Source organism: Gopherus evgoodei, chromosome 9, assembly GCF_007399415.2.
Source record: "Gopherus evgoodei ecotype Sinaloan lineage chromosome 9, rGopEvg1_v1.p, whole genome shotgun sequence".
Lineage (NCBI taxonomy): Eukaryota > Metazoa > Chordata > Testudines > Testudinidae > Gopherus > Gopherus evgoodei.
The window spans coordinates 62,202,581-62,228,090 of record NC_044330.1 but is presented as its reverse complement, the minus strand read 5'-3'; the positions used below and the strand labels follow the sequence as shown (position 1 = coordinate 62,228,090).

Here is a 25,510-nt window from a genome sequence, read left to right as displayed (position 1 = left end):
CCTTCAGTCTAGCAGAGAAAGGTCTCACATGATCCAATGGCTGGAAGTTGAAGCTAGACCAATTCAGATGGGAAATTAGGTGTACATTTTTAACACTGAGGCTAATTAACCACTGGGACAACTTACCAAGTGTTGTGGTGGATTCGCCATCACGGGCAAATTTTAAATCTAGATTTAGAAGCAAAGCCAAAGGGCTATGAGAGATTAGCTACAGGAGCAGAAAATTAACATCAGTGCAAGTGGGTGAAAGATTCTAAAAGAGCCTTCACGGCAGGGACAACTTGCAAAAGCAGAGATGCCAAAGGAGCGTAAAGTAGGCAGGCATTTATAAGGCCACATGACAGCACAAACAGCCCATGGAATGTTGCATAGTCTATATTAAGGGTTTGAAAACTGGGGCTCCGGATCTCTCAAAGGGTCAAAAGGTTCTTACATGAGAGGTTGTGCGCTGTCAGCCTCCATCCCAAAACCTGCTTTGCATCCAGCATTTATAATGGTGTTAAATACATAAAAAGTATTTTTTAAATTTTATATGGAGGGGTCCTACTCAAGAGACTTTCTATGTGAAAGGGGTCAACAGTACAGAAGTTTGGGAACCACTGGCCTATACAAAGGTACGTTCTCATCCTGGAGCAGGGAGGTAGTCAGCCCTCGCCACCTAGGTCTGTAAAGCTGCACCTGGGCCACTGCACTGGGCTCTGAACACCACTGTCAAGAAAACACTGTCTGAGGTTTGGGGAAGAGCAGCAGCCATGCCCAAGGCCTGGCAGACTTGTTTTACTTAGGCCTGGTCTACACTATGTGTTTATACTGATTTTAGCAGCGTTAAACAGATTTAATGCTGCATCCGTCCACACAACGAGGCCCTTTATATCGATATAAATGGCTCTTTAAACCGGTTTCTGTACTCCTCCACAACAAAAGGAGTCGCGCTGAAATCAGTATTACCATATCGGCTTAAGGTTAGTGTGGCCGCAAATCGACAGTATTGGCCTCCAGGCGGTATCCCACAGTGCACCACTGTGACCGCTCTGGAAAGCAATCTGAACTTGGATGCACTAGCCAGGTAGACAGGAAAAGCCCCATGAACTTTTGAATTACATTTCCTGTTTGCCCAGCGTGGAGCTCAGATCAGCACAGGTGGAGATGCAGTCCCAAATTCAAAAAGAGCTCCAGCATGGACCGTACGGGAGATACTGGATCTGCTTGCTGTATGGGGAGACAAATCTGTTCTATCAGAGCTCCATTACAGAAGACGAAATGCCAAAGCATTTGAAAAAAATCTCCAGGCTATGATACAGAGTCCACAGCACAGTGCTGTGTGACAAGCATAATGGAAAGCCAAAGAATCAAATGGACACTCATGGAGGAAGGGAGGGGGGACTGAGGACTCCAGCTATCCCACAGTCCCCGCAGACTCCGAAAAGTATTTGCATTCTTGGCTGAGCTCCCAATGCCTGTAGGGTCAAACACATTGTCTGGGGTGGTTCAGGGTATATCTCGTCAATTTACTCCCCCTCCCGTGAAAGAAATGGGAAAAAAATCATTTCTTGACTTTTTTCAAAGTCACCGTATGTCTACTGCATGCTGCTGGTAGACACGGTGCTGAGGCACTGAACAGCAGCATCTTCTTCCCTCCTTTTCCCGGTGGCAGACAGTACAGTGCAGTAGGACTGGTAGCTGTTCTCATCATCAGCCTATGAGTGCTCCTGGTTAACCTCAGGTGAGGTCAGTTGGGGGTGCCTGGGTAAAAATAGGAATGATTCCTGATTATTCCTGGCAGATGGTACAAAACAGCTGGTGACTGTTGTCATCATAGCAACTGGGGACTGAACTCCATCAGCCTCCCCTGTTTCATATCTGAAGAAAAGATTCTGTACTGCCTAGACCATCATAGCAGTGGGATGCTGCGCTCCTCTCCCCTCCACCGTTTTATGTCTTGCCTGGACTATCATAGCAGCTGGAGGCTGCCTCCCCCTCATTTTATCTCACCAAAAAGTCAGTGTTATTCCTGCATTCTTTATTACTTCATCACACAAATGGGTGGACCCTGCAATGGTAGCCCAGAAAGGTTGGGGGAGGAGAGAAGCAACAGGTGGGGTTGTTGCAGGGACACCCCCTAGAATGGCATGCAGCTCATCATTTCTGCAGGATCTGATACAGAGTGACTGTGCTTTCTGGTTCTCTGATACACTGGCTCTCTAGTACACTTGCCCCATATTCTAGGCAGGACTGACTCTATTTTTAGATACAACATAAAGAATGGAACAACCCCCTGGGTCATTCTCCTTTTCCTCTTTGTGCCTCACCCCCTGGCCTCAGCAAAGGCCAACCAGGAGCACCCCTGACAGCAACAGATAGTATAGAATGACTGATAACTGTCATCTCATTACCCATTTACAAGGGCACAGCAGACAGTACAGCACAACCATCTCTGCTACTTTGCAAAGCCAAATGAATGCTGCTGTGTAGCGCTGCAGTACTGCCTCTGTCAGCGGCATCCAGTACACATACAGTGACAGTGACAAAAGGCAAAACGGGCTCCATGGTTGCCATGCTATGGCATCTGCCAGTGCAATCCAGGGAAAAAGGGTGCAAAATGATTGTCTGCTGTTGCTTTCACGGAGGAAGGAAAGAGTGATGACATTTACCCAGAACCACCCGCGACACTGTTTTGCATCATCATGCATTGGGATCTCAACCCAGAATTCCAATGGGTGGGGGAGACTGCAGGAATTATGGGATAGCTACAGGATAGCTACCCACAGTGCAACGCTCCAGAAATCAATGCTAGCCTCGGTACATGAACACACACCACCGAATTATTGTGCTTTGTGTGGCCGCGTGCACTCGACTTTATACAATCTGTTTTACAAAACCGGTTTCTGTAAAATTGGAATAATCCTGTAGTGTAGACGTACCCAAAGAGAGTTTTAAGGAACTGACTGTATATCACTTGGTCATGCAATGACTTAGGCAGACTGACATGATAAGCTGCCACAGCCATTTGAGTCATGCAAGCTCCAGGGGAAGGAGAGGAATTAGCTCAGGCAGTACAAAGGGGCATAACTAGGAAAACTGGGATGACATTTACAAAGGGAAAGTGGCAAATGTAAAGTGTAATCAGGCCATACTTGCTGGTGGCGAGATGGACTTGCTGGCGCGCCCAGTCCTAAGGGAGATGCCAGAGGTCACCATGTTTGGCATGTGTACAACTGGGCTGGATTAAATGCTAGTAAATGCAGCCATCTTGTATTGTCCCCTGGGGGATGGAAACTGTCATGTCTCTTCCATTGCTAAACTCATAGACTCATAGACTTTAAGGTCAGAAGGGACCATTATGATCATCTAGTCTGACCTCCTGCACAACGCAGGCCACAGAATCTCACCCACCCACTCCTGCAACAAACCCCTAACCTATGTCTGAGTTATCGAAGTCCTGATGGCAGACAAATGCAGGCCTCCTGGCCTAAGGGGTGGGGTTGGCAGCAGAAGGTAGGGGGACCTGGGCCCAACCTACTCCACTGGGTCCCGGACCAAGGCCCAAACGGTGGTGGAGTGTTCCACCACTGGCTCAGCAGGGATCTGCCCAAAACACGCTGACCTATATTCAGGCAACAACACAACCAGACTATCATCTGGTATCCCCGGGCTACTTCCTATGCTGCCCCTCAGGATGTGCCTGTATCTCAGGTTTGTCCTCCGTCTTCTTGGGGTACACTGCTAGCAGCAGTCCCAGCAGTTACTTGGCTTCTCTGGTGGCAGGCAGTTCAGGCAGCTCCGGCCAGTCCTCAGCACTGCAGGTGTCCTCTTTGGGCTCCAGCCCCAATGGTGAGCGGGAGGCATCTGTCACCTTTGGCAGCTCCGGCCTGACTGATCAGCTGTGCCTGACTTTTATACTTCCTGTCCCACCCCTCTGCTTTCCTGGGGGTGTCCTGGCTCTGCCCGCCAAACCCTCCCAGTCAGTCTCAGAGGGCGGGGATGCCCCCTCACTACAGTATGAGGACTCTGAGGCAGGGTCTGTTTTTCAAGGACAATTCCCTGCACTGTTTTATTCCTGGTACAAAACCCAACATGTGGATTATACCCCTTGGTCTGATCAGTGCTTGTCTTATGTTCTGGTGCGACGGCTGCAGTGACTGAACTCATTAAAGGCAGGCAGACAGATTTTGCACTCCCAGGTTGTTTTGTATATTGTTCCGGTATTTCAGTTTTAGCCATGTCCCCCGTTTAATTACACCTCCCCTGCCCCTCCCCCTCCCCCAGAGCAGCCATGGTAACAACAGCCCAGGACAGGAGCATCATGTGTTTTACACATTGCCATTTACTGACAGATGCCCAACTCCAATTTAGGAGTTCTCTGACTCAGGCCTGGAATTAGTGCCTCTGTGCCTATGATTTCACTGAGCGGCAGCTGGGGCCAGGTTTCTCTCTCACGCAGGCGGCACGGTTTGATAAGAGAGGACAGCTGGAGCTGCTTTTCCATACTATGAAAATCTTGGAGATTTCAAACATTTTCACAGTCTCCAGTGGGACAAAACTGAACTCTTTGGGCAGTTTTAATGACAAAGAAGAGAGCACGCGAGACCCTCCCCAAAACAGGTCTATAGTCAGGGCTCTCAGCTGGGATGTACAGGACCCCTGGTGAAGTCTCTGCTCTGGTCTTCACTCGATTCATCAAAAAATTCAAACTTTGCTCTGGCTTCTACTGACATTGCTGGGTCCTTTTCTCTTGATCTCAGTCATGGGAACAGGGCTAGGCCCCAGATGGTTCCTATATAGAAAGGAAACCCTAAGCCATCAGCAGGGCCAGGCTTATCCAGGCAGTGGGCCAGGGTCTCAAAGGAGGAGGGTGTAATGGATGAGCCTGGCAACCTACCTCTGCATGTGCAGTTAAGTCCTTCTGGACTGCCTGTTTGTATGAGTCATGCCCTGCATCTCATCTGCAGCTGCTAACGTGGCCCAAGCCAGATTAGTTGGGTGCTGAGACTCACTGATGCCGGTATTGGGTTCTTTTTGCTGTCCAGCTGTACTTATGCTGAGAACAACTGCTTGGGGTTTTCATATCCCCAACGCAGAGTGTGGGGGAGGGATAGCTCAGTGGTTTGAGCATGGGCCTGCTAAACCCAGGGTTGGGAGTTCAATCCTTGAGGAGGCCATTTAGGGAACTGGGGTAAAAAATCTGTCTGGGGATTGGTCCTACTTTGAGCAGGAGGTTGGAGTAGATGACCTCCTGAGGTCCCTTCCAACTCTGATATTCTATGACAGGCACACACTAGCATGGAACAAGCCTTATGCAAAGCACCTTGCAGTGACAGCTGGGTCCAACTGGGAAACTGTGATGCACATGCTCAAATAGTCCCCACATGGCTCCCCCAAACACTGTCTGTCAGCCTGGGGCAGCTGACTCCTGGCACATGAACACATCCACTGTATCACGGGATTGGATGCTGGTGATGCCTGTTGGAACCAACATCCTGCCCTTGCTCTGAGCTGTGGTGTGGCTGGAAGCTGCCAAGTCTGCAGAGCAATTCACACAGGGACTCCGAGACTGATGTGCATGGTCAGAGCAGAGGGTGGATGAGGAAGCTGGGTGAGATTGGCCTGAGGAGGAAGTGCTGTGACATGCTATATGGGCCAGCAGCTTGTCTACTGCCAGGGCTGAAATCTGAGGGCTTTTAGGCTTTGTCAGGCAATTCATAACTACAAGTTGCCAGGACGGCTCCCTCGCTCCCTTGATTGTTCGAGGCATTTACTTTGTAAACGCTGAACACAACTCCGTGCCAGCCCTGCACTACCAAGCCCCTAGGTTCTGCATGCTCAGAGGATGAGGCTTGCTTTCAGTGGCCAGCCTGGTCCCATGGAGCATGATGTCCCGGATTGCACCTCTTCCCTGGCCTCCCGCAGCACCAGCGAAGCGGCTGCGGGCTCAGGTGCCACACCTGTAATCCAGCTCCAGACACTGAATGCTCATGCGGACTCCTGCACTCACTTCTCATGGCACCTTAAATGCCAGGCACCTTGGCCAGTGTGCAAGGCCTAGAATGTGTCCAAAGGAGAGGTATAGGACCCTGTCCTGTGGTAGTGCCAGCATGGCTGGGGAGTGCAGGCACCCTATGAGTTTAGGCCAACCCCCCATTGAAAAGAGGTATGGGGATGAGTCCACAACTCTATCTCCCCTCCACACTGACCAGCAGCAGCTAGGCACAGGCACACCAAATGCTGCACCTTCTCAAATGGGGACAGAGCACCCCGGGGGAGCATGACACCCTCTGAGGCCCCCTATTTCTGGGCTGTCTGCATGCACTGCACCAATCTGCTTGCTGAGCTCAGGGACCATGCCACTTGGGGCAGGGAGCTCTCAGCACATGGGCTAAGCATGGTGAGCTGCAGGGAGCAGGGTCAGTATTGAGCTAGGCCCCAAGCATGGGCATTACAGGCACCATTTTTCTGGTTGTCAGAGGGCATGTACAATGGAGATCCTGAATCCCTGGCACTTCCCACGAGAGGAGGGGGCTGCAGATACTGGTTACCTGGCTGTGCGCCAATTTGGATAACTAAAACTCTGCCTATTTGCTGCCCCTTTGGTGCCACACAGTGGGTGCCAAACACCCCTGTGCTGCACAGCTGTGCTGACCTGCTTGTGCAGCAGTGGGTGCCGTTCGTGCACTCAGTGGCCCCATTCTGCTCTGTTCCACTCATGCAAGCCTGCTGGCCACAGGGCCATAATTTGGACTCTCTGCATAGCTCATTGGTAGCCTTTCTCAGCCCTTTTCATGAAACAGCTCATGGTGACGTTGTTTCCAAGAGCCCCCCCGCCCCCGCTCCACTTTTACAAGCCTACACCAGCCCCAGAGCAGTGATCACTGGCAGGGACAAGGCACATGGGAATATTTTATATGGGCACATATTGAACGTTCTTTGAATGTGACTGAGCAGCTGGGGGAAAGAGCCAGCCCCGTATGACCAGCCATCTCCCTACAGTCCCTCCAGCAAGGCACCAGCCACAGCATGAGCTCCTCTCCTTTAGGATGGAAGTGTTTGTTACCTACCACTATATATGGGTAGCTAAGTGTTTGTGCCCCTGCTGCAGCCCAATGCCAGATGACACGCGATTCTCATGGGACTTACCCAAAAGATGGTATGTAATAGACCACTGGAAAACTAATAACTCACTGATCATTAATATTCCTGTGTGATGCAAGTATGGTTAACCCACACGGAACTTCACAGATGTGCTGGAAATACGTGACTAAAATGTCAGGGGAGCTTTGAGAAACAGGCTTTTTTTAGGCAACGGAAAAAGGCTAACCCAAGTGTGGCCAAATTCAGTGGGTTGCCAATTGTGTCGGGTTGCAGGAAGAGAACATTTGCACTGTGAAAATCACCAGCGAGGGAGGAACCAGCCTGGAGTCTACACCAGACAGGCATGGCATCCACACACAGCAAGAGAAAGGCACTTTACCCATGTCCAAGGCTATACAGAGAGGGGGAGCAAACCCCTAGGTTATCTGTCTCCTGAGGGACCAAAGTAACCAGAAGTTTGATTGTGTCAGGGTGGATCCCAGCCAGTCTCACTGGAGAAGTTGCTGTACGTAGGGAAACCATCTTGAACGACAACTAAAGCTGAGTGTTAGTCACAGAAGTGTGTTTTACTTTTGTTTGTTTGCAACTATTTTTATCTTTAGTCTTTCAGCTTGGTATCTCTTAACCCTCCACCCTTTTGGTAATAAATTTGTTTTACTTTTACCATAAACCCACTCAGTGCTCTGTTTGAAGCGGAGGGTTTGTCAGCTCCCATTAAGTTAATAAGCAGCTATGTACGGGTTCTTTAAAGGAGCAGCAAATCTGATAAGGTTTGGTGAGTGCTACAGACCAAGTGGCTGAGCACTGCATAGCGACATCTCTGAGGAACTCAGGAACTGGGCTTCACTGATTGTTACTGGCTAGGCCAGGTTTGGCCGGGCAGAGTCCTGAAGAGTTTGCTGCCATGGCAGACAAGCTGGTGTGCCAGGGACCTGACACATAGCTTAGTAGCAGCAACACTCGCATTTGCTGAGGCGGGTAACACAGGGGCTCACAGTTCTGGAAACTCCAGCAGCTTGCCACAGTTTGATTTGCCCCACAAGAGCAGGTGCTTGAGTAAGTCTAACAGACAACACAGAGCTCTCCTGCAAGAGCAGCTCCTCCCCCCTCCCATTTTGCCCAGTCAGCCCTACATAGCCAGGCTGTGGGGGGTTTCTAATACGGCAGCTCAGCTGGGGTCTCTCCTGTGCCTAGGAAGGGATCCACTTGGATTGTTATGAAGGATTATAACAGGAGACTCTGGTTATACAATATCAGCGTCCTGCACTGGAATCTCAACTTTACGTTTGCCCCACACAAACTCTTGTGACTGTCTCCACTGTGATTATCTAATTTACTGCCATGATTTCGTCTCACTCATTAAAATGTCTAAACAGGGCTACCTCACTTTGTGATGTGCTACTGGGGCTTTGGATTAGTTAAGGCATCTTGGTTGCTAGCTCGTATAGCAGCATAACAGCATTTTCCCCTCCTCCCTCCTACAGAAAACAGCCTGTGATATGGCTTCAGAGTTCCAGATGATTTTGAGTAGAGAGAAGAGAGCCCAGTTGACAGAGAAAAAGTGATTTGAAAAGATTGCATGTGAAACTGATAAGGAGTGGAACCCTGATCTGGAAGCTGTGGCTTTTGGTTTTAACATGACTGACTTCTGTGTCTTCAGCTCAAATGAGGGTCCCTCTAAGGTTGATATAATGTGCAAAGATGAGATTACCAGAATGAGTGCAATGTCAGATGTGGCAGCAGCTCCTCCATACACAAACATGGCTAATACATATATATATATTATATTATATTTATATATATACACATTAACAAAGAAATTGCCAAAAAAATAAAAACAAAAAAAAAAACAAAAAAAAAGAGCAACCCAAACTCCAGTTACGTTACATATGAAGAGAAAGTATGACAGGTTTTGCTGTAACCAGATTTTCACCACATCCCAAATCAGATACAATGGATTTACTATGATAAAAACATCTAGCAGCCACAGAGCTCTGCATGAGGCAGAAATACAGATGACAAATGAACTTCCTGCAATGACTTGAACCGGTCCCCTCTAATCCTGCCACCTGCTTCTGACAGGATGATAGAAAAAGGAAGAAAGCATTTCTATGTTAATTCCAACCATGGGCAGCAGAGGCTGGATAGGCTCAGACTGGCTGGAACTGTCACAGCCTCATATGACACTGGGCATTTTCACCAATGGGATTGCTCGCTAATGAGTGGGAGGCAAAGGCCATGACGCAACAGGGAAGCTTTGAGGATCCATTTCCATCTGCAGAGGACAGACAGCCGAAAAACTTGGCCCCTGTTTTTCAAATGTTAAAATCCATCTACAGTGTGCAGGCTTCTGTTTGAGACAGCTTCCGTCACAAGCAGCCCCCCCGTTGGGAACACTCTGGGTTAGCACAAAGGGAAAAGAAAAACATCAACCTGCAAATGGCAATTTATCTGCTTAAAATGATTCTGGGCTTAGCTGCAGGGCAAGGTAGGAATGGAGATGTATGGGAAAGCTGCCAGAGAGAACCGAAAGATGGGAGCACATCAGTTTGAGTCGGGGCACCTCAGATAGCTGAGGGCCGGCAGGAAGGAAGGAGGCATTAAGTGAACTCAGACAAGTCACAAGGGGCAATACTGGGATGTATGCAGAGGGGCTGGGTTTGGTCCACAGGCTGCCTGGCTCCAAACCAGCATCCTCAAAGCCTAGCAGCAGGACTTTACAGCAGCCAGCGGTCCAGTGCACACGTCACAGTTCACTCCATCTGAGCCAAACCAGGCTCTCTCTGACCTCCACTCCTGAAACTAGGCAAGAACCTTCCTCCAGCCAGGTGAACTATGCTCTGCCAACTCCATCCTAACACTAAGTAGCCCATGCACTAAGACTACCCCCGGATCAATCAATCCACCTGCTCCCCGGAGGCTGGGCTGTGAGGTAGATTTCTGATCAGCAAGTTCCAGAGGTCTCTTCCAAGGAAAAGTTAAGCAGAGTTTTAACCCACACAAGGGCAGTCGGGCAACTTCTCCTGTCCTGGATCACACAGCCCCGTGCAACAAAACCAAGGAGAGACTAACAGAAGGGACATTCCAAAGAACACACTGAACCTGGCCCCTGGACCAGCACTAGCCAATACTGCCAGCCTGGTGCTTGGCTGGGCAAAAGAGCCAAATCTCCTTCCAAAGGAGAGACTTCCCAAGGTTCGGAGGTTTTGTTAGCACCAGTTCTAAAAGCTGGTTGGATGCTGGGTTCCCAGCAGAACAGCACTAGCTGTGTGTGAAAGAACCAGACTTTAAAAGCCAATAGACTGATATTCAGACAGCCATGTTCACAGCATGGAATGAGGGTCTGCAGCAGGACCAGCTCTGGTGTGGAAGGCTGCAAACCCAGGCTAGACCTGCCCACGGCTGCAGAAGCAGCTGGAACTGAGACATCGTAAGTCGCACTTGCTGGTGATGACATTCCCTTTGCACCTATGGAAGTTAAGACATTGCCTATCCCTCTCCCAAATCAGATCAAAGGCCCCATGAGGCAGCTTTCTGTGTGCTTTGGGCACTGTCTCCTCATGACCTGCGGTTCCTCTGACACATGCAGGCCCATCCTCCCCTGCCCAGCTCCTGTTGTCATTCACAGCTATCTATGCAACATGCTCCCCCAGCATCAGGAAGGGAAGAGCTCAGGATTGGCAGAACTTGCCCTTGCTCGGTTGTAGCATAAGTGATGACACAAGGTGCCTGCCAGGAGGGTCAAACCAGCTGGGATTCATGGGGAACAAAAATCTTGGGAAAGTCTCTGCATGACAGGGGTCAGAGTTACCCAAACATAAAGGCCTGGGGGCTGGATTCTGATCTCTGCCCCATGGGTTAACTTCAGAGTGAAAGGAACAGCTCAGCATTGATTCCAGAGGTGACCCCAAGAACCAGCCAGCATGGGATAGAGAACGAGCTAGACGGACTTTGCCAGGCCAGGCTGCCTGCTTGCTATCAGCGCTCATATTTGGTCTTCCGGATTTACTCCCTTGTAGCCCTCAGTTAACCCTCACACCAACACAACATATAGAGGAGAAAGTGAATTCTGAGCAGGGCTGTGTGCAGAGGCATAAATAATGGATACAGTCCTTGTACACTACAGTAGTCATACACCTCACGGCCCACTGGCTCCCTCCTGCTTCTCTGGAGATGGTGCTGTCTGGCCAGCTTCCACTCCCCCTGCCCGGCAGCAGCAGCACCAGGTGACACTGGGCCCTTTCCCCACTCCCAATGGCCTACATTAAACCAGTGCAGCCTTTTGCCAGCCGCATCTCTACCATGGAGCATGACCTAGCCCAGCCTCAAGAAGCAGCATTGCATGATGGGGCCTGTGCTCTCCACAGGCCCTAGATGGGCACTGGAGGGGACAGACACCTCAGCTTGCTCCATTTTGCACAGATAGATATCAGCCAGAGCTGGGCTTGGCTGGGGCCTCCCTGATGTATAATGACAAAGGGCCTCCCAAAGGAGGCAGATATAACGGAAGAAAAGGGAGCACTGGGTGGAGCCAGATTTCAGGTCTGAGCATCCCCCCGAGTGGGAAGAAACGCGTGCCCCTGTCAGCTAAACACTCTAGCCACACCCCACAGGCGACGCGGCTGGATGGCTCTTTCAGAGGAGGTTCCACTTTCACAATCTGCATACAGTTAAATGGCTCTGGATGGTTGGCTGCAGCCACCTGTCTGGGTGACACTGAAAGCCACGCTGCTTATGTGATGGATCCTTCCTGAGATGCAGCCGATTGCAGCCCCCCATCTGAATGGCGATGGTCAGTGGAGTCGGTTGGTGCTCAAGCTGGCCCCTACCAGGCAACATCCTGCTTTGCCCAGGATCCCCTCCCTCGCCCACACTCCTAGAGGGCCCCGGAACAAACCCTGTCCACATCCCCCTCCGCTCACACCCAACCAAGCCGTGTGACAGTCCAGCTGTAGGAAAACCATCCCGCTACAAAAGAGTTTCTCAAGCCGCCTTCCCGCACACACAGAGTTCAGCCACAGAGTTTATTTCAATCGCTTTTAAAGTTTTGTTTTTCCCTTAAAAATGAAATTCCTGTGGGAGGTGCTCACTTGCTGAGCGTTATTTCTCTGGTGGCAGGATCTGCTTTCCTATCCAGCTTTCAAAAGCCCCCACAAACATTCCCTGTGATCCACTGTGGAGCACGACAGGGGCTGGCTACTGCTTAGTGGCAGGCTTTCATCCCTGATACATACGGGGACTCCTGCGGTCGGCAGTTACACTCCTGCTGCTCCGGGTAATCGATGAAATCTGGAGCAGGCAGACCTGACAGGATCATCAAAGATTTGTTCCAGATAGTAAACGTTGGACACACCGGCAGGATGAAGGAAACGTTGAACGTATGGAGATGGAGAGAACTGGCCGGGTCATAGAAGGACAGGATGTTGTTGTCATAATCCAAGAGGATGCCCAGGCGCTTCATCTGTGGGTGAACATCCACCAGCATTTCCTTGTTGTTGTGTCTCACCACAAAGTTGCTGCTGCAGCGGGAGAAGACCCAGGACGAGGAGTTCTTGCCAATCCACTCATTCTTTGGGGCTGATTTATAGGCGATGCCGATGGCGTACCTAGGAGAGGGACACACGTTACTGACCTAGACCCTCCAGAATGCACAAACCATGTCCCAGAGGGCTCATCCAGCCATCAATTTAAAATTTGCCCTAAAATGTACATGGTTACTCCAAATCCCTTGAAATTTGGTGCACCTTATGGGCACATGGGGTTTGGTCAGTGGCCCAAAGGAAAGTTGACCAAGGGGTTCCCAAGATGCAGCCCCTGACAAAACTCCCAGCTTTTCTTAAAGGCAATCTTTTTTTGCTCACAGATAGAGATCAAACCAAGGGTCAGCTCATTGCACCAGGGTCTGCAATGCTCGAAGACAGAGTGCATGGCACCCAATGGCTCTTTGGGGGAAATCAAATTACAGTGTCATTTCAAAAAGATTTTGCTTCTCTCGTTAAAATTTTCACAAGCCTCAAGTGCCCATTCTAGCTCCTACTGTATTACACTGAGCACATGCAGAGAACAAGGCTACCCATCTGGAAAACTAGTACTACCACTACATCGCAAGACCTGGGCGGCTCTGAGGGTGTGTTTTGGTCATTGAATCTGAGCACCGCCCAAGGCATTGGCAATTCAAACAACTCAGAGCAGAAATCTGAAATTAAAAAGGGAGTCATATTGCTCTGTCACCGAGAATTTCTGATTTGAGGAAATGGAATCGAAGCACAGCAGACTATTCGGAAGGTGCTGAAACTATTTTTTGAAAAGAAAGTATGCATGCAAGTCCTCACTGGGAGAGGCAGGGTATCCAGGGATAGAAGAGTAGGCAGTAATAGGGGGAAGAAGGGTTTGGGTCTGCAGTGAGGGATAGGGGTATTATGGGGTGCGATGAATGGATGGTGGGGAGCGTTAGAGGTTGGGGGGCTCAGATAAGGGGGGAGATATTGGGGAAGTAGGAGGGGAGAAGACAGGAGAGGTTGGGGAATATGAGGTGTAGCAGAGGAAGTTGGGGGTTTAGGGGTGGGGCTTTCAGCCTTGAATTCTCCCCTTTGTGATGTGATGGGAGTGAGGGAGCCCTATGCCTCTGCAAGGGGACAGAGTCCCCTACTGGTTATATGCTTTAAAGTCTGGGGGACCCTGCTCCCCCTGGGATGTCTGAGTCCCTCTTCCTGACCCTCCATGTGTGCTGGGATCTGGGGTGCAGGGAATGAAGGCAACAAATTTAAACATCTGAAATCCAGAAAATTAATAGTTAAAATACACATCCCCCCTGTGTGGGGGGAAGGGGACTGGGTGCGAGGGCTAGGGGCATGGCTGGGGAATTCTGGCTGAAGCAGGGGCAGGAGTCCCAGCTACGTGTGTGCGTGTGTGGGGGGGGGAATGAAAGTGAGGGGCCCAGCTCAGTGTGCAGCTTGGGCTACAGAACCTGGTAGCATGAGGCCCTCCAGTAATAGTCTGTGGGTATGTCCAGAGTACCCGCCGTATCGGCGGGTAGTGATCGATTTTTCAGGGATCGATATATCGTGTCTCATCTAGACGCGATATATCGATCCCTGAACGTGTTCCCGTTGACTCCGGAACTCCATCAGAGCGAATGCGGTAGCAGAGTTGACTGGGGGAGCTGTGGACATCGATCCCACGCCGTGAGGGTGAGACGTAAATCGATCTAAGATACTTCGACTTCGGCTACGCTATTCATGTAGCTGAAGTTGCATATCTTACATCGACAACCCCCCCCAGTGTAGACCAGGCCTGTGACAGACGTGTGTCCACAGCAGCGCAGGGCAGGAGACAGCAAGGAGCAACTTCAGACATATCCCTGGGTTTTGCAGGGCCAGTTCATGGCTTAGTCGGATGGGAAGGGTGGGGGAGGGAATAAGTGTTGGAGGTGAGGGGTGGGCAGGGAGTGGAGAAGGAGACACACTAGCCTGCTCTCACCTGCTAAAAAGTCAGTTACTGTAACAAGCCTGCCATAAAGCTGTCAAGGTTTGGGACATAGAGCATGGATGGGATTTCTCTAGGGCCCTGTTAGCAGCTACACACTGCAAACCTTTCAAAGCCAGACCATTCCAGTATAACAAACCATTCAAGAGGTGAGGGAGCACTGAAGAATAACAAGGCAACCGTGTATCCAGGTGGAGGGGTCACTGGACTGGAACTATTGCTAGTTCTGCCACTGGCTGGGTGACCTTGGGCAAGCTGCTGCTCTATGTCTCAATTTCCCTTCTGTAAAATGGGGGTAATGCTCTAAAGTTCTCTGAGATCTACTGATGAAAAGCACTAGATCAGAGCTAGGGCTTTTGATTATTACCTAGGCACAGTAGCATATCAACTTAACAACGAGGTGAGAATACAACAGTCTAAATGACCAGTAGCTCCTACTAAAAAACATGTCTCTGTTTAAACTACTAGGAAACTAAATAGGAAAAACCCTTCGCTAATGCAGAGTTCAGGCTGCCAGGTGATACCTTGCGCCAGGCGCAGCAAAACTCAAACCTCTGAAACCCAGGAAATACAGAGATAAGGTAAATGCCCGCACAGCCTTAACTCTGCCCTCTTTGAGTGATGCCCTGACACACACACTCCCACTCTGCCTTGTCACAGTAATGGCCAGGCACTACCTGTACCTACCCTGTGCTCAAACACTGCTCCCCCAACAGAACACCACATCTGTCAAATGTAACAACCACTTTGTACCCTTCTACAGCCCCTTCACACCTGCACACAGGCAACCCCTAAACCTGGACTTTCCCCATCCCATCATTCAATTCAGCCTACTCTTGTATCCCACCCCAGTAGCCTACTCCTGACACAAGCTGCACATTCCTGTACAGACCCGCTGCAGACTGGATCCTCGCAGTCCACGGGCCCCTTTCCTTTCATCACACACGGGGGGGGGGGGAGGGCAGAAGAGAAGGGTTCAGAGACACAATCCTCACGTCACAATCACAACTCTCCCAAGCAGCTCCAACTTACTCCTCCCCTGTTCACTGCTACCACATGTAACAGACAGGTCTCAAAATGTAATTGTAACAGGGGAATCATCATTGAGTGGGTCTGTTTCCAGTGGGGGCCAGCAGGGCTTGGGTCTTGGCCTTATGCTATTTAATATATTTATCAAAGAACTGGAAGAAAACATAAAATCCTCACTAATAAAATTTGCAGATGATACAAAATTTCATGGGAGAGGGGAGATAAAGAATGAAGAGGACAGGTCGCTGATAAAGAGCGATCTGGATCACTTGGCAAACTGGATGCAAGCAAACAGTGTGTTGTAATATGGCTAAATGTAAATGTATTGTCTAGGAACAAAGAATGTAGGCCATATCTACAGGGTGGGGAAGTGCTATCCTGGGAAGCAGGGACTCTGAAAAAGATTTTTTTGGGGGGGCGGAGAGAAGGTGTTGGATAATCAGCGGAACATGAGCGCCGAGCAGTGTGATGCTGTAGCCAAAAGAGCAAATGAGCCCCTGGGATGCATAAACATGGGAATCTCGAGTAGGAGTAGAGCGGCTATTTTACCTCTGTATTTGGGACTGGTGCAACTGCTGCTGGGATCCTGTGTACAGTTCTGGGGCCCACAATATCAGATGCAGGTTGTAAAATTGGAGAGGGTTTAGAGAAGAGTCATGAGAATGAGTAAAAGGTTATAAAACCTGCCTTATAGAGATAGACTTAAGGAGCTCAATCTATGTAGTTTAACAAAGAGAAGGTTAAGGATGGACTTGATAAGGCTCTATTTATCTACATGGGGAACAAATATTTAATAATGGGCTCTTCAATCCAGCCGAGGAAGGTCTAATAAGATCCAGTGGCTGGAAGTTGAAGCTAGACAAATTCCGACCAGAAATAAGGTGTACATTTTTAACGGTGAGAGTTCTCCTTGTATCTTAGATGGGTGGAACTCCAGGCATGATCACCACACTAATAATACAGAGAACTGAATGCACTCTTCAGAATAAACATAAGACTGGCCATACCAGGCCAGACCAATGGGCCACCTAGCTCAGTATCTTGTCTTCCAATAGTGGCTAATGCCAAGTGCTTCAGAGGGACTGAACAGAATAGGGAAACCATTGAGTGATCCGTCCCTTGCCATCCACTCTGAGCTTCTGGCAATCAGAGGCTAGGGACACCTAGAGCATGGGGTTGAATGCCTTACCATCTCGGCTAATAGCTTGGCTAACCTCCATAAACTTATCTAGTTCTTTTTTGAACCATTCACAACATCCCCTGGTAAAGAGTTCCACAGATTGACTATGTATTGTGTGAAGAAATACTTCCTTTTCTGTGTTTTAAACCTGCTGTCTATTAATTTAATTGAGTGATGCCTGGTTCTTGTGTTATCTGAAGGAGTTAGGGTGACCAGATAGCAAGTGTAAAAAATCGGGACAGAGTGTGTGGGGTAATAGGTGCCTATATCAGAAAAAGGCCTGAATAGTGGGACTGTCCCTATAAAATCAGGACATCTGGTCACCCTAGAAGGAGTAAATAACACTGCCCTCTTCACTTTCTCCACACCAGTCACAATTGTATAGACCTCTATCATATCCATTCTTAGTCACCTCTTTTCCAAACTGAAAAGTTCCCATTTCTTTAATCTCTCCTCATATGGATGATGCTAATAATTTTTTTGCCCATCCTTGTATCTTTTCCAATTCCAATATATCTTTTTCAAGATAGGGTGACCAGAACTGCACACAGTAGTCAAGGTGTGGGCGTAGCATGGATTGATATAGAGGAATTATGATATTTTCCATCTTCTCATCTATCCCTTGCCTAGTGGTTCCTAACATTTTGTTCGCTTTTTTGACTGCTACTGCACATTGAGTGGACGCTTTCAGAGAACTACCAACAAGGACTCCAAGATCTCTTTCTTGAGTGGTAACAGCTAATTTTAGATCCCAACATTTTATATACATAGTTGGGATTATGTTTTCCAATGTGCATTACTTTGCATTTATCAGCACTGAATTTCATCTGCCATTTTGTTGCCCAATCACCCAGTTTTGTGAGATCCCTTTGTAACTCTTCACAGTCTGCTTTGGACTTAACTATCCTGAGTAATTTTATATCATCTACAAATGTTGCCCCTCTATTCACTCCCTTTTCCAGAGCATTTATAAATACATTGAACAGCAAAGGTCCCAGTACAGATTCTTGGGGGATCCCGCTAGTTACATTTCTCTATTGTGAAAACTGAGCATTTATTCCTACCCTTTGTTTCCTAGCTTTTAACCAGTTAGTGATTCATGAGAGAACCTATCCTCTTATCCCCTGGAGATTTCACAGTGGTTTCAGCAAAGAAACTGTTAGTTTTCAGTGTATACGCTATCCAGCTGCTTCACAACATGCCATCTGTTTCCTCCTGCACTGAGCCTCATGACACGTAGAATGGGCTGCCACAGCCTTTCATGTAACAGTGTAAAAGCAGCATAAACCCATCTTTATTCTATAGAAAATGAACCTGCCACAGTGCTGCTACGAAAACATTATTTCTTCCTAGCACAATCTCACCCTGTCAGGAAGGAAGAGGGCTAGAAGTGACACAGCCAGGCTCTTTCAGCAGAAGCCTTCCATTTTAGGCCCATTGTGACAGCCAAGGCAAAACAGCTTTAAAAATTGGATCAGCTTGACGATGTTTCTGTAATGGCTCACGGCTAACACACAACATGCATGGTGATGATCAGAAGCAGAGCCTTCCAAGCAATCTGGCTGCCAGGGCTTTCTTAGAGTTCAGCAAACCACAATTCTTCATAGCCAAATCTGAGTGCAGCAGGGGCTTCCTGATGAAAGGGTGTTGTTTTAACACCTGGGGAGCTTTGAGGGTGACCTCATCACAGAGAAACATGTGGCAGCAGCTTGTGGCCCATGTGCTACACTCAGATCACATGTGGGATTAACCCATTCAACAATTCACCCACCAGTGGAACAATCTGGAAATAGGTGTTCAGGGGGCAGTCAAAGGGACTTTAAAGGAGGGCTTGGCAGTGGGAGGGATATGCTGGCGTTCATGAGGGGGTGGAGAAAGGATTTGGGGGCATCAGGGCTCTTGGAAGGTTTGTCAGATTGTGAGGGGCCCAAGAGCCTCCAGCAGAGAGTGTGGATGCATTAGGAATCAGCCAAGGCAGAAGGGAACATGCCAGCTCCCAGTGACAGGAACATGGGATTTGTACCAGTTTAGAGACCATTGGGCAATCTTGGGTGCTTCAGGAAACCAACGAAGCAAAAACAAACCAGCCCCAAACCCTAGAGCATCTGCCCCTTGGTGCAGTCCTGTGTATGAGTGAACTGCCTTCCAGGCCCTGTAGTGACCAGTGGGTGCCTGCATTGTGAGAACTGATTGATTGGCCTACTGAGCATAAATACTGGCCACACAATTACCCAGCCTCTGACAGAGTGTTTTATTGTTTTACTGTTTTTAGGAAGGCTGTGGGAAAGTGTGAGCATTTCCCCTAAACTCCACTCAGTAACAATGTGAGTTCTGGGGACATTACAGGGGAACAGCAACAGGCCCTATACTGAGGATGCCTAACACTTTCCATCATAAAAATTCTTCTAATTGATATGAAGAGATCTATAACCCACGTGGTTTGTTGGAGGATCTTGAAATGAGGCAGGGGGTTAGTCCTGGGGTGAAGGAGGAGCCTTTTGCTGGTTTCACAACAGCCTGTTCAAATTTTCACAAGTTTTGAGCTTTTGCCTTTTCCTGGGTCAGGGGTGGGCAAATTTTTTGGCCTGAGGGCCACATCGGGGAATAGAAATTGTATGGCGGACCATGAATACTCACAAAATTGGGGTTGGGGTGTGGGAGGGGGTAAGGGCTCTGGTTGGGGGTGCCAGCTCGGGGGTGGGGCTGGGGATGAGGAGTTTGGGGTGTAGGAGGGTGCTCTGGGCTGGGACTGAGGGGTTCAGAGAGCAGGAGGGGGGAATAGTGCTGGGGAAGGGGCATGGGAAGGGGTGCAGGTGCCAAGTGGGGGTGCGAACTCTGGGGTGGGGACCATAGGTGCCTACTTCTCCTGGTGTCGATGGGTGCTCCGACTCCACCCCTGCCCCGCCCCCTCCAACCCTTGCCCCACCCCCATTCCAACCTCTTCTCCAAAGTCTCTGCCTTAACTCCACCCCCTTCCTGCCCCTATTGGACTCCTTCCGCAAATCCATGCCCCAGCCCCACCTCTTCCCCTGAGCACACCATGTTCCCGCTCCTCCCAGCTCCCTTCCACAGTTTGTTACGCCGCCAAACAGCTGTTTCACGGTGGCAAGCCTGGGAGAAGAAGCGGGGATGCAGCATGCTCAGAGGAGGAGGCGGAGGTGAGCTAGGGAGGCGGGACAGGGAGCTTGCCTGCCGGTGGGTGCAGAGCACCCAGCAATTTTTCCCTGTGGGCACTCCAGCCCTGGAGGACCCACAGAGTCAGTGCCTCTGGTGGGGATGAGAGGTTTGGGGTGCAGGAGGGTGCTCTGGGCTGGGATTGAGGGGTTTGGAGAGCAGAAGGGGGATCAGGTCTGGGGCAGGGGGTTGGGGTGTGGGGATAGGTGCAGGGGGTGCAGGCTCTGAGTGGTACTTACCTCAAGCAGCTCCCGGAAGCAGTGGCATGTACCTTCTCTGGCTCCTACAAGGAGGCATGGCCAGGTGGCTCTGCACACTGCCCCACTGGCAGGCACTGTCCCTGTAGCTCCCACTGGAGCACGTAGGAGCTGGAGCGGGACCATGCTGCGGCTTCCAGGAGCTGCGTGGTGCGGCCCCTGACCCTGTGCCTCAGCCAGAGCGGTGCTGAGCTGCATGGTGCAGCCCTGACCCTGTGCCCTGGCCGGAGGGGGGCCCAGCCACATGATGCAGCTCACAGGCCGGCTTAAAACGGCTCATGGGCCAGGTCGTCGTTTGCCCACCCTTGTCCTGGGTGGTTCTGCTCAGTACAGCTTATTCTTTGTTTGCTGCCAAACTCTAAACATTTCATTAGCAATGCACAGGCACCAGCTCGGAACCTCACTTCAGTATGTTAGTTACACAGAACTGCTCTGAATGGGATGGATGACAATGGGTCTGGATCCTCCTCCTGCAACTGCTCACCTCTGCCTCCACCTCCTCCGCGAGCACACTGCCACATCCTGCTTCTTCCCCCTCACTTCTAGCACTTGGGAGTGGGGAAGAGGGGGAACACAGCATGCTGGGAGAAGAGGCGGGGCTTGGGCAGGGATTTGGGAAGGGGTCCAATAGGGACAGGGAGGAGGCGGAGCTGGGGTGGAGACTTTGCCGAAGGTGTTGGAATGGGGGCGGGGCCAGGGGTGGAGAAAGGGTGGAATCGGGTCAGGGCCAGGGGCGGGCGGGGGCATGAGCACCTACCAGCACTGGAGAAAGTTGGCGCCTATGCCCATCACAGTCCTTATTTCTGAGCAAGACCTCCTACCTACTTGAGAAGTGATACAAGCTAGGAATAGAACTCACAGTTCTAATATGACAAACACACATGCACCCACCTCTGAGGCTTGCAGGAAGGTCTCTTACATATTTTTAAATTGTGTGTACACATCTCCACCTTGTAATAATTAATTTCTAAAAAACAGCTTCTGTTAATCATGTAGTAACGAAAGCAACAGAAAGAAAGAAATACTCCAGAAGTAGAGTGTTACCTTGCTTTTAATGTTGCAGAAACTGGGAAACACAATATTTGGGGCATATGCCTTTTCACAGTGGCAATGTTCTTATACAATATGCAACGTTACTGTTCTGGTTCAACTGACTGACAGTCTCAAGTCTGAGGGCTCTGTCTTGCTGTCTGAGCCCTTTACCATCTGCCAGCATACTCATGCAGTAGCAGATTGTAGAACTCTATGCACCCTGGGGCTAAAACTTATGACATTCTATCCCAAAGGCACAGGCTAGCCTGCTTACTCTCCCAGGAAATTTCTAGCTATCACTGGGGTTAATATCTCTTCCCAGATTTCCAGCCATTAGAGAGGAAATGCTGAATTGTAGGAAAGTTATACAAACACCCCAAGCTAGACCATGATTGGACTTTATGTGTAACACAAGTCTGGCTTGCAGCCAAAACCCGACATTTGCATTAGCACTGCTCACGTACTGCCTGGCACACACTGATACATGGGGAAAGCACTATCGAATGCTCTAACACTTCAAAACACACTGGCAGGCTTGCCCAGCTCATGGCACATGCCCTATACAGGCACTAACAGTACACTGGCTTGGGAGCTTTCTGATGTAAGTGGGTTTCATTTTGGGCAAATTTACAGCTAATTTTAGGAATCAAAATGGCTGTTTATCAATGTTTAGCCATGGGCCCCCCTTCACTGATATGTATGTTGCTAGTCTTCTGAATCTGTGTGGGCCTGGTGCTGAGTCTGAGTAGACATCAAGGGATCTTTGGCTTTACAGGCCCCTTCTGAAAACAAGTCATGGTCCAGAGTCCATTTGGTGGGTCTATTTTATAAGCACCTCCTCTGATTAAACAATCAGTTTGTGAGCACCTGCAGAATAGCTGGGTTATAAGGAATAGCTAGAATGGATTTGTCAAAAACAAATCCTACTAAACCAACCTAATTTCCTTCTTTGACAGGGTTACTGGCCTAGTGGATTGGAGGGGAGGGAGAGAAACCAATAGATCATGATACATCTTGGTTTTAGTAATACTTTGGATACAGTCTCACATGGCATGCTCATAAACAAACTAGGGAAATGTTATTTAGATAAAATTACTATGAAGTGGGAGCACAACTGTTTGGAAGCCAGAACTCAGAAGTCATTATCAATGGTCAAACTGGGAGGGTGTGTCTTGTGGGGTCCCAGAGGGTCTGTCCTGGATCCGGTACTGTTCAATACACCTCTACCTTGATATAACGCTGTCCTTGGGAGCCAAAAAAAGCTTACTGCATTATAGGTGAAACCATGTTATATTGAACTTGCTTTGATCCACCGGAGTGTGCAGCCTTGCCCCCCAAGAGCGCTGCTTTACCGCATTATATCCCAATTCGTGTTATATTGGGTGGCGTTATATCGAGGTAGCAGTGTATTTTCATTAATGAGGTGCATAATGGAGTGGATAGTATGCTTATACAAATTACAGATGACACCAAGCTGTGAGGGGCAGCAAGCACTTTGGAAAACAGGATTAGAATTTAAAATGACCTTGACAAATTGGACATTTGGTCTGAAATCAACAAGATGAAATTCAATAATGATAAGTGGAAAGTACTACACATAGGAAGGAAAAATCAAATGCACAAGTACTAAACAGGGAACATTGGCTAGGAGGTAGTACTGCTGAAAAGGATTTGGGGGTTATATTGGGTCACAAATATGAATCTGAGTCAACAATGAGATGAAGTTGTGAAAAAGGCCAATATCATTCCGCAGTGTATTAACAGGAGTGTCATATGTAAGAAACAGGAAGTAATTGTCCTGCTCGGCACCGCTGTGGCCTCAGCTGGAGTACTGTGTCCAGTTCTGGGCACCACATTTCAGGAAAGATGAGAACAAACAAAGAGAGTCCAGAGGAGAGCCACAAAAACGAAAGGTTTGGAAAACCTGACCTGTGAGGAAAGATTAAAAAAACTGGGCATGTTTAGTCTTAAGAAAATAAAAACTTCCTAACTATGGGGACAGTTAAACTCTGGAACAGGCCTCCAAGGGAGGCTGTAGAATCTCTGTCACTGGAGGTTTTTAAGAACAGAATGGACAAACACCAGTGAGAGATGGTCTAGATTTACTTGGTCCCACCTCTGGGCAGAAGGCTGGGCTAGATGACCTCTTAGTCCTATTTTTCTGTGATTCTGTTTCTGCTTTACCTGGATTTTTATTAGTGTAACCCTAAAACCAGAACCCTTTTAATGCCATTTTCTTGGCCTTTTAATGTTCTAGAGCAGCAGTTTTCAAAGTTCGGGTCGCAATCCTGTACTGGGCTGCAGCACGTCAGGCACTGGGTCGCTCTGGTCAGCAATGCCAATCGTGATGTTAAAAGTCCCTTTGGCAGTGCTGCTCAGCTAGGGCAGGGTAGTGCCCTACCTGTTTTGACACTGTGCTGCGCCCTGGAAGCAGTAAGCTGTGGGTCCGGCTTCTAGGCAGGGAACTGGCCAATGGGAACTGGGGAGGGGAAGACAATGCCTGCGGGCGAGAGTTGTGGAAAGCCGCTTGCGCACCTCTGCCTAGGAGCCGGACCTGCTGCTGGCTGCTTCTGGGGCACAGCGCAGTCCATGATGCCAGGACAGGTGGGAAGCCTGACTCTGCACCCTGGCTATGCTGCTGACCAGGAGCTGCCAGAGGAAAGTCCACACCCCAACCTGGTGCCCCAATCCACTGCCCCAGCCCTGAGCTCTCCCCCAACCTGGAACCCTTTCCTGCATCCTAAATCCCTCATCTCTGGCTCCACCCCAGAGCCTGCACCCCCAGCCCACAGCCCCGACCCCTCCTCCCACACCCCAACCCCCTGCCCCAGCCCTGAGCTCCCCCTCAAACCTGGAACCCCTTCCTGCACCCCAAACCTCTTATCCCCAGCCTCACCCCAGAACTTGCACCCTGAGCCCAGAGCTCTGACCCCTCCCACACCCCAACCCCCTGCCCCTAGCCCTACCCAGGGTCCCCTATCCAGGGTCCCCTCCTACACCCCAAACCCCTTATTCTCAGCCCCACCCCTGGACCCCAACCCTCTACCCTAGACATTTCCTTCAACTAGGTCTAGAAAAAAAAGTTTGAAAACCACTGTCCTAGAGCAGGAGGGAAGATGCATTCTGACAAGGAGAAGATATTATTTACACGCAAGATTTCCTTCTGTGATGGATTTTTCTCTTTTGTTCAAATCTCATTAACCTTGCTGTGGGCATATTTGAATTGTCATCCATGCAGCTTGACCATCCATTCCAGCTCCCCAATGCACATGTTCAAAGGCAATGAAACCCAAGCATGCTGGATCCAGTTCTGCCTCAGAGATGCCTGTGCATACCCTGGGAGTCAGAAATGCATGTGTCTCCACCAGGTATGAACCTAATGAGGCCAAAGTGCATGCTGTATGTGCACCGCTGCAGAAAAAGCAGGCATAAATTCATCTGATTCTGCAGCATTCGTATAGCCCAGTCTGGAATGCTGCTGATTGAAAAGTGGTTGCCAAGCCATGGGGCAGGAGGACACACATCCATGTACACTCCCCCACCCCATCCTTTCACTTGCCAGCCTTGCTGTGCCTCATGTGGCCTGCAGCACCCAGGAGCCAGCTGCCACTTCAGCAGTGCCAGAAAAATGCACTTGTTCTCTTAAAGGGAGACTAATCCCAGGGCTGCTTCTGCTCATCAGAGAGAGAGAATGATCTGTCCCCAACTAGACTGGCTTCTTGTGTAACTCTGCATTACAGGGACAGTATATTTGGATACTTTAGAACAAGTGACATGTTAAAAGGCTGAGCTTCTACCATGTTATTTAAAACAGAGGTAACACACTGCGGGTATGTGGCTCATATTCCTAGCCATACATTTTACATACAAAGATAAACCTGATGTGACTAATATACAGCTCTTGATTTTTGTTAATAAACTGGAGACACATTTTTGTGCAGAACAGCTGGCTAGTTTCTCTCATCACTAGCACAGCTCTGTAAGACCACACCTGTGTTTGAGATCTGTTCAAAAAAGATTTCTGAAAAGAGAGGAAGGATGGCTAGTGATCAGGGCATTAGCTTAAGATCTGGAAAACTCAGGTTTGATTCCCTACTTTGTCCCAGTTCTCTGTGTAATCCTAGGCAAAACTGTAGCTCTCCACACCTCAGTTCTCTGATTTTAAAATAGCTAGCACTGTCCCTTGGCACTGCGGTGCTGTGAGGGGCAATACCTTACAAGAGAGTCAGGGGCAGGCATACTGTGGTAATGAGGGCCAGATAAGTAC

At 49.3% G+C, this 25,510-nt stretch overlaps 1 protein-coding gene across 3 annotated transcripts in view; it reads right to left on the bottom strand.

Moving 5' to 3' along the window:
* Nucleotides 1-9,469: 9,469 nt before the first annotated feature.
* The window catches only part of LOC115657517 (probable E3 ubiquitin-protein ligase MID2), a 401,900-nt gene continuing 385,859 nt past the window's right edge, over nt 9,470-25,510 (bottom strand). For all 3 annotated transcript variants that reach the window (XM_030575451.1, XM_030575455.1, XM_030575454.1), the window contains one exon: nt 9,470-12,692. In XM_030575451.1, coding sequence (XP_030431311.1) covers nt 12,290-12,692 — 403 coding nt within the window. In that variant the 3' untranslated portion in view covers nt 9,470-12,289. The remainder of the gene's footprint in view (nt 12,693-25,510) is intronic.